General features: G+C 43.3%; 1 protein-coding gene across 1 annotated transcript in view; it reads right to left on the bottom strand.

The window, feature by feature from the left end:
* Nucleotides 1-2,184: 2,184 nt before the first annotated feature.
* Nucleotides 2,185-15,693, bottom strand: part of LOC148522739 (antizyme inhibitor 2-like) — a 409,249-nt gene continuing 395,740 nt past the window's right edge. The window contains exons 7-9 of the mRNA XM_088473782.1: nt 11,368-11,483; nt 10,388-10,414; nt 2,185-2,193 (exon numbers count right to left, since the gene is read on the bottom strand). Coding sequence (XP_088329908.1) covers nt 2,185-2,193; nt 10,388-10,414; nt 11,368-11,483 — 152 coding nt within the window. The remainder of the gene's footprint in view (nt 2,194-10,387; nt 10,415-11,367; nt 11,484-15,693) is intronic.

Here is a 15,693-nt window from a genome sequence, read left to right on the forward strand (position 1 = left end):
ACTACAAGGGGGGACTACTAGGGGCACTACAAGAGGGGGGGACTACTACTAGGGGCACTACAAGGGGGGGACCACTACTGGGGGCACTATATAAAGGGCAATACTAGGGGTACTGCGTGGGAAGGGAACTACAACTGGGGCCACTGTTTAAAGGTCACTGCATAAGGGGTACCACTATACGGGGCACTGCATAGGGGGACTACTACTGGGGGCACTATATAAGGGGCTTGCTACTGGGGGCACAATGGGCACTGCACAGGGGGGACCACTACTGGGGGCACTGCATAGGGGGGCGCCAAAAAATATACTCACTTACCAAAATATTTGGGTTAGGGCCGGCCCTGCTTACATGTCTCTATCATCAACATCTTTATACGAAGTGCGTTGTTTGATCAGGACTGGAGTTGAGTTTTTGAGACGTATAAAGTTTTTAAAAAATCAGCCTCAAAGGAGGAGGTGGGGCAAATGCTGGAGGCAATTGATAGAATAATACGTCATCTCTGGACAGTGTCAGCCAATTACAGGAGGAGGCGGAGATAATGATATAGGCAATAGACAGAATAATACGTCATATCTGGAGAGTCAGCCAATCACAGAAGGAGGCAGGGATAATGCTGGAGGCATCATTAAAATAATACGTCATATCTGGAGAGAGTCAGCCAATCACAGAAAGAGGCAGGGATAATGCTGGAGGCATCATTAAAATAATGAGTATAAAATTTCATATATATATATATATTAATATGAAAAAAAAATCACTTTTATTCAAAGTATCAACGTCCAGATGTAGAAATAAAAGGGACATTAAGTGGCTAGTACCGGTATACAAAGAATAAGACATAGAAGAACATGTAAAACAAACAGTGCAGTCCCTAGTGTATCTGGGAATTAAAGATTGGAGGAGAGATACGCCATTGAGCTTTAATTCGAACCCTCCAATATGTGGATAATCATACTGTAGTTCCCTTTGCAGTATAAATCTTCACAGAAAACACCTCAAATAGGTGAAATGATGTGGTGATTAATAGAGATGAGCGGGTCCGGTTCTCCGAGAACCGGACCCACCCAAACATAGAGGATCCGAGTAGGATCCAAGTCCGGCTCGGGTTTTCCCACCTAACTCAGAATCCAAAACGAGGCAAAACGTCACCATCCCGCTGTCGGATTCTCTCGGGTTTTGGGTTCTGGTGATCAGCGCCATTTTCACTCCGGTTGTGTGAGTGTATAGAACAGACGTGCTCTGTTCTTCTCTGTTGTTCAAGGGTTCAATGTAGTAGTTATTCAAGGGTGCAGTGTTGTCGGGCTGGGGCTCCAGTACATACAGTGGGGGGAGCTGCTGTGTCACTGTTGTCCTGTCAATCAAGGGGCTGCAGTACATAAAGGGGTGCTCTGTCAATCCAGAAGTGCTCTTCCCCAGTGTAAAAAAAAAAAGTTAAAATTAATGATTATCATTCCATAAAAAATAAAAAGATTTTTTTTTGGTGTGCGCTAGCTACGCTATTATTGTTTGGTGACACTGCCGGCCAGACTGCAGTTTATCATCCACGTATACTCTGCAGGTGGTCTGTCTGCACTCCGCAGGGGTGCTGTGTTGTCCATAAGGGGCTGCTGCCTCGTCCAGGGGTGCTCTTCCCCAGTGTAAACAAAATTATTGTTCGGTGACACTGCCGGCCAGACCGCAGTTTAACATCCACGTATTGTGACACTATAAGTCGTAGCGGAGTGTGTTATTCTTATTCATACAAAATCTTGTGACACTAAGTGCTAGCACAGTGTTTTACTCAGAAAAAAATCTTGTGACACTGTAAGTGGTAGCGCAGTGTGTTATTCTTTGCTTATTCATAAAAATCTTGTGACACTGTAACTGGTAGCACAGTGTTTTACTCATAAAAAATCTTGTGATACTGTAAGTGGTAGCGCAGTGTGTTATTCTTTTCGTCATAAAAAATATTGTGACACTGCAGGTCATTGATAATGCAGTGTAATATTTAAAATTGGTACAAATTGACGGGTGTGCTGTACCCCACTTAATTTGTGTTTGTTGATATGGAGAACAATCAATTGAGAGGAGAGCAGGAACCACATACTAGTGCTAGAGCTGCTACCAGTGCCACCAATCATGATGATACTAGTCCGTCTACATCATCTACTAAAGTCGATGACCAAGTGCATATACGGTTTAAGTTATGGCATCTAAAATCAAAGAACCAATCTTTTACATTAATAAAGAAAAAAATATCAAAGGGAAAGTTAGCTTCAGAAAGACATAAAATTGGCGATATGCCTTTCACCGCACGAAGTGACAAGGAAAGACTAAGCCCTTGGCCTTTAATTATGACTGGTGGTTCTGTCTCTTATGACGATTTAAGCACAAGTGAACATGCTGACATAAAAATCGAAGATGTGTCTGTGGAAGGGCACCAGGGTGAGGAGGATATTTGTGTAGCTGACACTAATGAGGATGTTGATGATGATGATATTGTTGATGAGGATGTAGTTTGTGTAAATCAAGCACCAGTGGAAGAAACAGTTGTTGCCCATGATAAGGAAAAGCCCATTGTTATGTCTGGGCATAAGAGAAAAAAATCCACTTCTTATATGTGGAATTATTTCTACCCAAATCCGGACAACAATTGTCAAGCCATCTGTACCCTTTGTAAAGCCAGAATAAGTAGAGGTAGACACCTTAACCATCTAGGAACCTCCTCCCTGTTACGTCATTTGCAGAGCATCCATTAATACAGTTTTTAAAAATACAGAAGTGCTCTTCCCCAGTGTAATAAAAAGCTAAAATTAATGATTATCATTCCACAAAAAAATAAAAAGATTTTTTTTTGTGTGCTCTAGCTACGCTATTATTGTTTGGTGACACTGCCGGCCAGACTGCAGTTTATCATCCACGTATACTCTGCAGGTGGTCTGTCTGCACTCCGCAGGTGTGCTTTGTTGTCCATAAAGGGGTGCTGTGTTGTTCATCAAGGGGCTGCTGCCTCGTCCAGGGGTGCTCTTCCCTAGTGTAAAAAAAATAATTGTTCAGTGACACTGCAGGCCATGCCGCAGTTTATTATCCACGTGTTATAACACTATAAGTCATAGCACAGTGTGTTATTTTTATTCATAAAAAATATTGTGACACTGTAAGTGTTAGCAGTGTTTTACTCATAAAAAATCTTGTATCTCTGTAAGTGGTAGCGCAGTTTGTTATTCTTTTCTTATTTATAAAAAATATTGTGACACTGTAAGTGGTAGTGCAGTGTTTTACTCATAAAAAATCTTGTATCTCTGTAAGTGGTAGCGCAGTTTGTTATTCTTTTCTTATTCATAAAAAATCTTGTGACACTGTAAGTGGCAGCGCAGTGTTTTATTCTTTTCTTATTCATAAAAAATATTGTGACCCTGTAAGTGGTAGCGCAGTGTGTTATTCTTTTCTTATTCATAAAAAATATTGTGACTATAAGTGGTAGCGCAGTGTTTTACTCATAAAAAATCTTGTGACACTGTAACAAGTAGTGCAGTGTGTTATTCTTTTCTTATTCATAAAAAATATTGTAACACTGTAGGTCATTAATACAGCAGTGTAATATTTAAAATTGGTACAAATTGACATGTGTGCTGTACCCCATTTAAGTCGGGAAAGTTAGCTGCAGAAAGACATAAAATTGGCGATATGCCTTTCACCACACAAAGTGACAAGGAAAGACTAAGCCCTTGACTGGTGGTTCTATCTCTTATGATGACATAAGCAGAAGTGAACATGCTGACATAAAAATGGAAGATGCGTCTGTGGAAGTGCACCAGGATGAGGAGGATATTTGTGTAGCTGACGCTAATGATGATGATGATAGTGATATATTGATATTGATGATATCATGTTGATGATGATGATATTGTTGATGAGGGTGTAGTTTGTGTAAATCAGGCACCAGTGGAAGAAACAGTTGTTGCCCATGATAAGGAAAAGCCCATCTGGGCATAAGAGAAAAAAATCCACTTCTTACTGTATGTGCGGAATTATTTCTACCCAAATCCGGACAATTTCAAGTCATCTGTACCCTTTGTAAAGCCAGAATAAGTAGAGGTAGGGACCTTAACCATCTAGAAACCTCCTCCCTGTTACGTCATCTGCAGAGCATCCATCAAAAAAGTTTTTAAAAAATTCTGAAACTTTGGCTAAAAAAGTACCAACAAGCAGTCCAGCGTCTGCTTCTCTATGCTAGATCCAAGCACCTGCCATCTTCACCACCAACATCTTCATCAACTATATCCTCAATCATGAAGCGATTGATTTGTTTCCGCCCCCAGAAGACAAGCTACCAATGGGCAGCTGACATTTCTGGCAATGATCTCTATGTGCACAAACTAGCTTTACAGAGGCAAGATGTTGTCACCATCATCATCTAATTCCTCACCCTCATCAGTGTCTACATCATATTTCTTCAAACAATATTAATTCGTCCCTGCTGGAATCCATCATTACAGGTGCCTCTGCAATTTTTGGATGTAATTGGCGGTAAAGGTCTTCCTCATGGAATTTGTAGTTAATTTTGATGAAAATCATCTTTTCCACATTTGAGGAAGTAGCCTCCTATGCCAAGGTTGACAAGGTTCCAGGCTGTGCTGAAAACTCTTTCAGAGTACACTCTAGAGGGTGGGTAGCTCTACTAAAGCAAAGCCAGTTTGTGCAAGGGTGTCCAAATTGCCTTTTTTTCCTGCTAGTAGACAAACTGACTGTCTGACATGCCTATTTGGATGTTATCATTAAAAATAGTCCTTAACCATTCTTTAACTATTCAGGTCTCATCCATTTAATTGTTGACAATTCTTTTAGACCCGACCAGATGTCAAAACTTGGTTGTGTTGACTCACCTGCTTCACCAGTGGGTCTTTTGGGAAAGTTTAGTTTTTCCTTGGCAGCCGCACTTGCTGGAGAAACTGAATGAGCCATCGCTGCATCATGCGCTACTTGAGCTGACAATTTGCTTACAAACAGGTCTTTGCATCTCTTCAGATCTATGTCCATTGGGAAGAAAGACACGACATATGACTTAAACCTAGGATCGAGTACGGTGGCCAAAATGTACTGATCCGATTTTAAGGTCCTGACAACTCTTGGTTCCTGGTGAAGCATATAAAGGACTTGATCTACAAGTCCAACATACTATGCAGAATCGCTTTGTTTCAGCTCCTCCTTCAGTTTCTCAAGTTGCTTTTCCAACAGTCTAATTAGGGGAATTACCTGACTCAAGCTGCCAGTATCTGAACTCACTTCACAAGTGACTACTTTGAAGGATTTCAGCAATTTGCAAAACACGGAAAATGTTTTCCACTGAGCTTGAGTAAGGTGCATTCCCCATCCTCTTCCTATGTCATAGTTCGTTGTGTAGCTTTGGATGGCTTTTTGCTGTTCCTCCATCTGCTGAAGCATATAGAGGGTGGAGTTCCACCTTGTAACTACCTCTTGGTTCAGCTGGTGACAGGGCAATTCAACATTTCTTGCAGGTGCTGCAATCTTCTACATGCGCCTGCTGGATGGTGAAAATGTCCAGAATATTTTAGGACTGGAGAGAGCATCTCCTGCACGGTCCTGTCATTTTTTTTTAAAAATTGCACCACCAAGTTGATTGCATGAGAAAAACATAGGACATATTGGAATTCAACCAGCTGTAATGCTCTCACAATATTGGTGGTGTTGTCAGAAATCACAAATCCTGAGGAGAGGCTAAGCAGGGTGAGCCATTTTGCAATGACCACCCTGAGTTTTCCTAAAAGGTTGTCAGCGGTATGCCTGTCTCTGAATGAGCTGCTGTTTCTTAGATGCTGCTGCTGCTGTTGGTGCCTGTTTATTGAATGGATGTGTGGAGCAAAGAGCCTGTAACGCGTTTCCCCGCCTTGTGGTATACCTTAGCATTCTGTCTGAGGAAGCCGCTGAGGTATACCTCAAGGCGGGGATACGCGTTACGGGCTCTTTGCTCCACACATCCATTCAATAAAAAGGGTGATCTGTTGGATCAATTTCACTGTGAGTAATCACTCCAGGAAACTCTCAGGGCTCTATTTACTACAATCCGCATATTGAATGCAGATTGTAGTGTGATATTAACGCATTGCGAATTTAGCCAATATCACAGGGATTTACTACAAATCCCTTGCAGGGACAGAGCTTGCAATAAAGCTCTGTCCCTGTGAATCCCATCTACACACTAGTCACAGTATTTTTGGCAAAAATACCGTGACAAAGTGCCCGCGCATGCGCCGACCGGCCGCCGCTGCTACCCCCCGGCGCTAAGCCCCGCCCCCCGGCACTAAGCCCCCCCGGCACTAAGCCCCCCATGATCGCGGACCCCCGCAACCAGCCCCCTCCCTTAATTACACTTACCTGCATGATCCGGGCCTCCGGTGATGTCCTCCATGCCTCCAGTCAGGTGATATCCCATACTGCACTGGGACCCGATCACCTGATGACCAGGCCGCAGTGCAGCATGGGAGACCAGCTGACCAGAGGGAGGACATCACCCGGAGCCCCGACCACCAGTCCCTGGAGTCAGGTAAGTAAATTTTTTTTTTTTACTATTTTTTTTTTTTTTTTGCAGTGAATCAGCTTGCGGTCTGTTATATATATCTATATATACTAAGAAAAATAAAATTATATATATATATATATATAATTTGAAGGTGTTAAAGTGCTAAATAAAGTGTTAAAGTGTGCCACCCCGGAGCAGCCCAACCACATAAACCCCGGGGGGAACTGCACGCCAAACTCATCCCCAAAACTGATAACTATATCCAATTTGGGTCTCTGACCAAGTGATTGGGACCTCCAGTATCAGAGAAGCCGTGACAAGGCTTAGCCATATTTTTGCAAATATATGCAACTGAGATCTCTGAATCAGGGCCGGCTCCAGAGGTTGGTGCACCCTGTGCCAGCTCTCTACAGTGCACCCCATCACCAAAAATGGGGGCGTGGTCTAATTACCATAGGTCACACCCCCTATGTGATGTTATTTGGAGGCATGCCCGCATGGCATGCCTCCAAATAACATCAGGTTGGGGGGAGCCTCACTAGTTGGGCTTTCCCCAGCCCTCTCCTGTCACTGAATGGAAGCCGCACACATACGCGCAGCATCCATTCAGACTCTGGGGTCTGGCACTGCCGCACAGCTACAGCAATGGGGGTCCCCAACCTCCCGATTTGACCACCAGCGGGCCACTTTGCTGAAATTGGGATGTTGGGGAGGGATGCGCCCTCTATGGGTGGCGCCCCTGTTCGACCGCACTGGTCGAACACCCCCAGAGCCGGCCCTGATCTGAATTATATACCTCCATGTAGTTTTTCAAATTTTATTGCTGATTTCATTCTGAGTGCTGGGGGATTACTGTTTGTTGTTTCTTGTATAGAATATACTGATTTCATAGGTATTTTGTTATTAATTATTATCTGCAAAAACCAGAGTGAATTAAGGTCTTGCAATGTAACTATTTATTAACTCCTAGATACATGGGATGCTGTTTAGGGTCTGTCTGTTTGTATTAGAATTTTATGACTTGTATCTGGTGTGGGTGAGGTTATTGGGGGTTGGGGTGTAATCAGTGACTACACATGTATGCTTCACTATATACCCAGTAAGTTACAGGCTGCAGGCCTGTTACAAGGCTGCATAGGTTTTTATTTCAAAGTGGTATTATATGCACAGCATAATTTAAAGAGTTAGACAAGAGTTAAACAGGAGGAAGACAGGAGGACAACATTTGAAAAAGAACTCTTTACAACTTGAAAACAATTGAAAAGGATCTTCTGAGCTTCTGGATACCCTGCAACTCAACCACCAGCTTTCATTATAACCTGAACACACCTTTTGCCAACAGCCTGCTTCAGCTTTGCAAGCAACTACCAGTTGGATTGCTGCATTTTAATTTTTGAATGTATGTTTTTTGACCCTACACTGTTTATATTATTCCTATACCACTGTCAATTTATCTCTACACCACTGTAGTATCTACCATTTTTCAACACCTTCTCATCTATAAGAATGCTTTATCCTTAATTTAAAGTCCTGAAACTTTAACAGCTCTAAACTCATTTTGTTTATTATATACTCTTGTAGTTGTGCATTTACATCTACTAACACTGTTCTTCCTTTTATCTGATTTTAGACATTTTAATTGTACTATTCCTGTATCTCACTCTCATCACTACTACTGCTGTTTTCTTCCTCCCCTAAACCCTCATCTACGCAATGTCTCTCTTTTCTTCTACTCTCCCCTCACTCAGAAGCTACATAATACTTTCCTCTACCACCAGTTCCCATTTCTTTTCTCCCTCCATAGTCTCCTCCACTTTCTCCTCTCCCTCCCTCCTCTCCTCTATCTCCCTTCATCCCATCTAGTACTCTCCACCGCATCTCCCATAACTCATTAGCCCTGCACCCTCCCTTTTCTCCAAGTTACACCTCTTCTTCTCAACCCACACCACACTAATCCTCCACCCTACCCACCACCTGCTGTTACCCTTCCTCGCTTAGAACCCCACCACATACCCACACTCTCCTTATCCCCCTGCTCTAAGTCAATCTCATCCCCACACTACAGCAACCCTAACAATCTCCTTCTATCTCCTCCCAACTCTGTCCCTCTCCTGTCTCCTCTAGAGAGCCAGTCCTGTCTATAATGAACTGGCCCCTGTCCATTATGGCTTCATATTCAACTCCTTCAATTTCCTAGCCATCACCAAATCCTGGTCTTATCCATCTGACACCACTTCTCCTGCAGCTATCTCCTTTGGGAGCCTCACATTCTTTCACACTCCCTGGCCTAGAGGGTGCCACAGTGTTGGAGTTGGGGTATTTCTATTATCTGGTCACTCCCACCAACTCTTATCTTCTAAACTCTCCACTTCATAATTTGCATTCAATGCTCATATCAGTTTCCTTTTCCAACTTCCTTGAGTAGCTAACTTTCCTCGTCCCCCTGGCCTTAACTCAAAATTCCATGTTAACTTTGCTTCTTGGCTCCTAACCTTGAAATGGGCTCTCAAGACCCCTTTCTTCCTCAAAGCATTAAAGCTCTCATCTTAACCCACTACTTCATGTTCCTTCCTCACAATCCAGCCCATCTGTGTCACCCCTGTTTGTCTGCCCCCTCCCCTTTAGAATGTAAGCTTTCATGAGCAGGGCACTCTTCCCTCATGTGCTTCTCCTTCACTTACTCCTACTTTAATTTACAACAGCACCTAACCCTTGGTTGCTGATGCCTGCTGCTTATTTAGTGTTATGCAGCAATGTATAAATCGTGTAATTGTCCTGCATTGTTTGTACTGTTAATAACTGTTTTTCTAGCGTGCTCATTTGTCTATATACTTGGCTTGTGTGCTCAGTTGTTTATGTACTTTGTAAGGAGCTGGGAACCCTTGTGGTGCCATATAAATAAAGGATAATAATAATAAAATAACCCCTTCCTCACATGCTCCTGAGTGATATTACTGAAGTGACTGAGCAGCTACCAAAATGTATTGCTGTACTGAGAGGCATAGATGGGACCAGTGTTTGGAGGCCTTGCTGGTTCTTGTAGTGCCATTAGGAGGACTTTGGGGTGACTCCAAGGTAAGCTGGCACTCAATTCGGGTATATTTGTATGTGCCACTATCATGTGGCCTTATATTGGGCAATTATTAGAGATGTGCACTATTAGAGATGTGACCCTCGTGTTTTGGTTTTAGTTTTGGACCTGGATCTCGATCTCCCCTGGTTTTGGATCTGGATTGCTTTTGCCAAAACCTCACCTCCGTGTTTTGTTTTTCGGTTTTGGTTTTGGATATGGATTTTTTCCTAATAAATCAAAAAAACATGCTAAAATCACATAAAATTGGCCTTTTATTGTTCCTACAGTATTATTAATCTCAATAACATTTATTTCCACTCATTTCCAGTCAATTTTGACCACCTCACAGCTCACAATATTGATTTTTTTCATCTAGTTTAGGCCCAAAATTTGCACCAAGATAGCTGGCTGACTAAGATAAGCTGGAACAGTGGGTGGCACAAACACATGGCAGTTCAACTTCAAACATGACACATCAGGAAACACTTTTATTATTCAAGAGAGGCCTGAGGGAGTTGGAGTATGTATGTAGTTGAAGGCAAGGCAGGGACAGGAAGGGTTGATTGGTAGTAAATTTTATTTCATTTTTTGATTCCAAAGAAAATGTATGAGGGAGAAGGGGAGGGGAGGAGGCATTTACAAAAATAATGTGATACATTCACATCAGTCCTTGCCACAGAAGAATCCTTGAGCATGGCCGCTGCTGCTGGGAGTTGATTTTCTCATCCCAGAAGGGGACCAGGAAGAGTGCTTTCCAAAAACAAATAAATAATTGATTTAAATAATCCTTTGCTAAACTTCTATAAAGGCATTTCCCAACCTGTACAGGGACATAAAAAAAACAGTTAGTTAGTGGCCTCAAAGTGCCACTTAACCAGCACAGATATGTGGACAAGCATAAGATCTATGATTTAAGGCAGGGTAGCCAACCCTGGTCCTTGTGAGCTACCAACAGTGCATGTTTTCCAAGTCTCCTCACAGAATCACAACTATAATAATTAACTCCACCTGTGGATCTTTGTAAATGTTTTGGTGAGTAATGAATACACCTGTGCACCAGCTAGGTCATCTGGAAAACGTGAGCTCTCTAGGGCCAAGGTTGGCTACACCTGATTTAAGGCCTTTTATTTGTGTCTTTCATGAGAATCCTGCTTCTGCAGATAGGAGTGGATTTTCATCCCAGAAGGGGACCATGAAGCAGGGGCATTTCTAGAGAGGAGGGGGCCCGTGTGCAGTCTCCGACAGCACACTGAGCTGTGCGCGGCCAGTGCCGGAGTTATAGACTCTGGGCACTAGAGTGCGCCCAGAGTCTATAGAGTATGCACTGGTCACCAGGAAAATGGCCACCACGGCCATTTTCCCTGTACTGCGCATGCGCAAAAGATGGGAAAATGGCCACGGCAGCCATTTTCCAGTCATTTTTACAGCGTTGGACCCCCGCGCTGATGCGGAGAGGTAAGTAATATATGGGTGCAGGGTGTGCAGTGCGAGGCCCCCCTGGACCCAGGTGCCTGTGTTCCTCGCACACCCTGCACTCATTATAGATACGCCCCTGTCATGAAAAGTGCTTCCAAAAACAATTGACTTAAATAATCCTTTGCAAACCTTCTGTAAAGGCATTTCCCAACCTGTACAAGGACATTAAAAAAACAGAGTTAGTTAGTGGCCTTCAAACTGCCGTTGTTCCCACTGTACACTTAACCATATCAGATATGTGAACAAGCGGAACAGAGCATTAAATGCAACATTTCAGATTTAAGGTTTATGTCTTACATTGTTTCTTTCTTGAACAGGAAGCATGCTTTCCATAAATAAATAAACAATTGCCTTAAATAATCCTTTGCAAACCTTCTGTTCTGTAAAGGAATTTCCCAACCTGTACAGGGACACTAAAAAAACCAGAGTTAATTAGTGGCCTTCAAATTGCCGTTGTTCCCACTGTCCACTTAACCATATTACTTAGATATGTGAACAAGCGGAACAGAGCATTAAATGCAACATTTCAGTTTAAGTTTTACGTTGTGTCTGGAGATCATTTAGAAAGCAGAAAAAGAGCTCTACCACAAGCGGCAGATGACTAAACTCACACACAAAGGTTTAATAGAAATAGATACAACACCAGATCAGATTTTTTCCCTGGAGGATCTGTCTGATTCATCATGGTGCCCCCAAGACCAAGATTGTGCAAATTCTGCCAAAAGAGAGACTGACACCACGGTTAAACATAAGAGTCACCTTCTGGATGTGAATTTTCTCATTTGCATGGGGAAAACCCAACCCTCAGATGAGATGGATCTCAGCCAGTGGACAACATTGAAATCACAATTAAAAAGTCACAATGGAAGACTACAGTGTGGAGAATCTTTCTTCACAGTCAGGAGAGGCCTCAGAGAACATGAAAAAAGATGCTCTAGGTGCTGAACTTCAAGGGATTTCTCCATCATGTTCTGTGGTGTGGAAAGGTTTCATTCACATGTTTTCTATAAAGCAGTTCTAAGTTACAGCCTTCAAAGTGTCTGGCTATAACACCCACCTTTGCCAGGAATTACCAGAGATTATCACAAGCAAAGGATTCACCTGTCCAGAATCTGTCTGGGAATTCATGGATTGTATCTGGCCTAAATGCACTAAGATATCCAGTGATTCTGTGTTCTGTAGCCGACTTTGCCCTGATTCAGAGCCGGACGCTCTGACAGAGTGCTCACTCTGAATCAGCGCCAGCCCTCTGGTTTTTTAGAGCGGCCTCCCGGCCACTCGCATAGCTGTAGGTGACCACCCACAGCTATAGCGAGCGGCCAGGAAGATGGTTCGCGATGGTCAAGACCATCACGACCAACGGGCTTGCGACGAGGCCCTTGTGGTAGGGTCTCATTGCCGCAAGCCCCAGAGTGCTTTCGGCTCTAACAGAGCTGAAAGCACTCCCACTGACATCACTTGTGACGTCAGTGGGGCCGGCCCCAGATGGTAGCCATTCCCATGGGTAGGCCCCAGATGGTAGGCGTTCCCATGGGAACGCCTCCGTCTGGGCAGCCACGCCCCCGGCCTGCCCACCAAAGGGGGCATGCTGTCACTCAACATTGACAGCACGCCCCCTTTGGTACGAGACCCAGAGCGACGGTTTGCCCGTCGCTATCCGGGTCTCGCGCATGCGCATGACGGAGCCGGCTCCGTCGTGCGCATGCGCACTGGGCCACCATTGACCCGTCTGAATCAGGCCCTTTATTCCTACCTGAATCGCAAACTGAAATACGGAATAGTGAGCACAGACAACATGGAGGCCTTTGTTATTCCGCTGCCTGCATGCCAACCAATACCTCCCAGACTACACCCACGGGCGGGACCAGGTCTTGATAATGACCATCCCCATCTGTTGCTAGGCCTTCTTCCAAACCCTCCATCTTGGACTTCCTGTCCAAAAAGGGTGAGCAGGGTACAGAAAGAGGAGATAGATGTCCCTGAAGAAATTTTTTTTTCATCTATAATAGATTATGTGGAGACAGAAGAGCTTCAGATGGAACAGGGGCTCCCACCTATTTGGCTTCCCTCCAGAGAGCAGAGCTCTCTTCCTCAGGAAGTGTCTATGTCTGAGCTGATAGGTAGTCTCTGTCTATTGGTAAACACCCTTCAGGAGATGGCAACCCCAAATAACAACAACTATAATAATGTGTCCACTCTTAACCAGCCTGATCCCTTAACAGCAACATACCCCATATGGCAAACTCATAACATGCCACCCAGTTTGCAGCTTCCTCTTCCTTATTACACTAATCCAGTCGCCATGGTTGATTAATCAGCCATGTGTGGTCCACCCAATTTTTGGCCTTCTACATTCTAATAACACACTAGACTTATAATCTTTGCTTTTGTTTACATTTTTGAATAGAACAGTTTTAGAATTTAGGATGTCCACTCTATATAGGTTTGTAAATAAATATAGGCTTTAGTTTTTTAGAGCATATAACTTTATAAACTGTTAGGATAACATTTCTGCTATGTTTAAGATAAAAAAAAACTTTTTGTAACCCAATAACTTAAAAAAAAAACATTTTCATTGAGATATTCATGCAGCCCCTTGACAGACAGCAGCACAGCACCCCTGCACAGCTTCGGCAATAACAGTGACAGCCAGGTGTGGCTGACACGCACACAAAAAAAAAATATATTACTTTTTTGAGCAGCAGCCACAAAACAGCACCCCTGCGCAGCTACACGGATGACAGTGACAGCCAGGTGTGGCTGACACACACGCAAAAAATATTGTTTATTTATTTTGGAGCAGCAGCCCTTGACAGACAGCAGCACAGGACCCCAGTGCAGCTACACCGATGACAGGTATGGCTAACACGGCACACAATAAAAATTTTATATTTATTTTTTAACACTGGTGTGAACTCGTATCTGCCTCGGATCCCCGAAGTTCGGATGGGTTTGGTTCTCAGGGAATTGAAACCACTCATCCTTAGCAATTATATGACCCAAATTGGATATAGTTTTCAGTTTTGGGGATGAGTTTGGGGTGCGGTGCCCCTCCCCCCGGGGTTGGTGTGGCTTGGCTGCTCTGGGGTGGCAGTGGCACACTTTAACACTTTATTTAGCACTTTAACACCTTCAAATTATATATATATTTTTTCTCATATATATATGTATATATATATATATACTACTTAATTTTTTTTTTCTCTTAGCATCTTAATTACACCTTTCACCTATGTATCACCTATTAACACATAGTTTTTGCTTTATTCTTATTAACACATACTAACACTTTAGTATTTCACTGGTGTGCTTCCCTGGGGTGGCTGGCCTTCACCGGCTTTTTTGGGGTTCTGCACCCCAGACCATGTGATAGGGATCTCCAGTATCAGAGACGTCGTGATGCGGCCTGGAGCCTTAGCCATATTTTTGCAAATATATGCAACTGAGATCTCTGAATTATCTACCACCACTGCAGTACCACTCTGTGCCATGTTGAAAGCTGACCTGCCACATGTTAGTGCCACCCACTGCAGCCGCTTAGCTTAGTAAGCCAGCTAGTTGCATGCAACCTTTTGGTCTAAACTGGATGAAATCAATATTGTGAGCTGTGAGGTGGTCAAAATTTACTGGAAATGAGTGTAAATATGTTATTAAGGTTAATAATACTGTAGGAACAAAAACAGGACCAAATTATGTGATTTTAGCTGTCTTATTGATTTGTTACAAAAAAATACAGATTCAAAACCAAAAAACTCAAGGGCGGTTTGGCCAAAACCAAATTCAGATCCATAACATGAAGGAGATACAGATCCAAAACCAAAACACGGGAGTCAGAGCACATCCCTAATGATAAATAACAGGTGGTCTCACCTTTTCCTTGTTCGGTCTCTTGGTATTTGTGGGTAAGATGAGTAAAAGTTTTTTGCCAGTAAACATGTGGGGTATCTGTCGCGGTGCAGGTATTAGCAGTGTCCCCTTACCTCCCTATCATTAATGCGTTGCACCCAGGTACTGGACTTCGTCAGATTGGCGAGTGTGTGTTACTTTCATTCCTTTTGTACCCACTTGTGGATAGCTCGGTCTCCGTTGCTCCAGCCCGGCTCCCGAGAGGTCACTTCTGCCCGGTTCTAATGCGGTTACTTCCGCCCACTCTTCGGGCTAGTGAGAATCTTCTTGTATGTAGTTCTCTGTCCCATCTAGGTAGCGACAAGTCCGCTCAGCGGCGTATCTTTCCCCTAATCTTTAATTTTCAGATACCCTAAGGACTGCACTGTTTGTTTTACATGTTTGTCTATGTCTTATTGTTTGTATACCGGTACTAGCCACTTAATGCCCCTTTTATTTCTACATCTGGACGTTGATACTTTGAATAAAAGACACATTTTTTTCATATACTGTATATATATTCGAGTGCCGCCGTATATCATCTGTAAGGAGGGCACCCAGGCAACTTTACCATTTGCTATACTGGAGTGCCAGTTCACTTCCACTATATAGATATACAGTATATAGACAACATTTACAAACTGCGTGCATATCGCCATTACGTGCAGTTAGCGTGATGCACCTCTGAATAAGGCCTGGAAACTCCCCACATACAGCGCCCTAGTTAGAGTGATGACA

This window comes from Taudactylus pleione, unplaced genomic scaffold, assembly GCF_031769625.1.
Source record: "Taudactylus pleione unplaced genomic scaffold, aTauple2 ptg000140l, whole genome shotgun sequence".
NCBI classification, from domain to species: domain Eukaryota; kingdom Metazoa; phylum Chordata; class Amphibia; order Anura; family Myobatrachidae; genus Taudactylus; species Taudactylus pleione.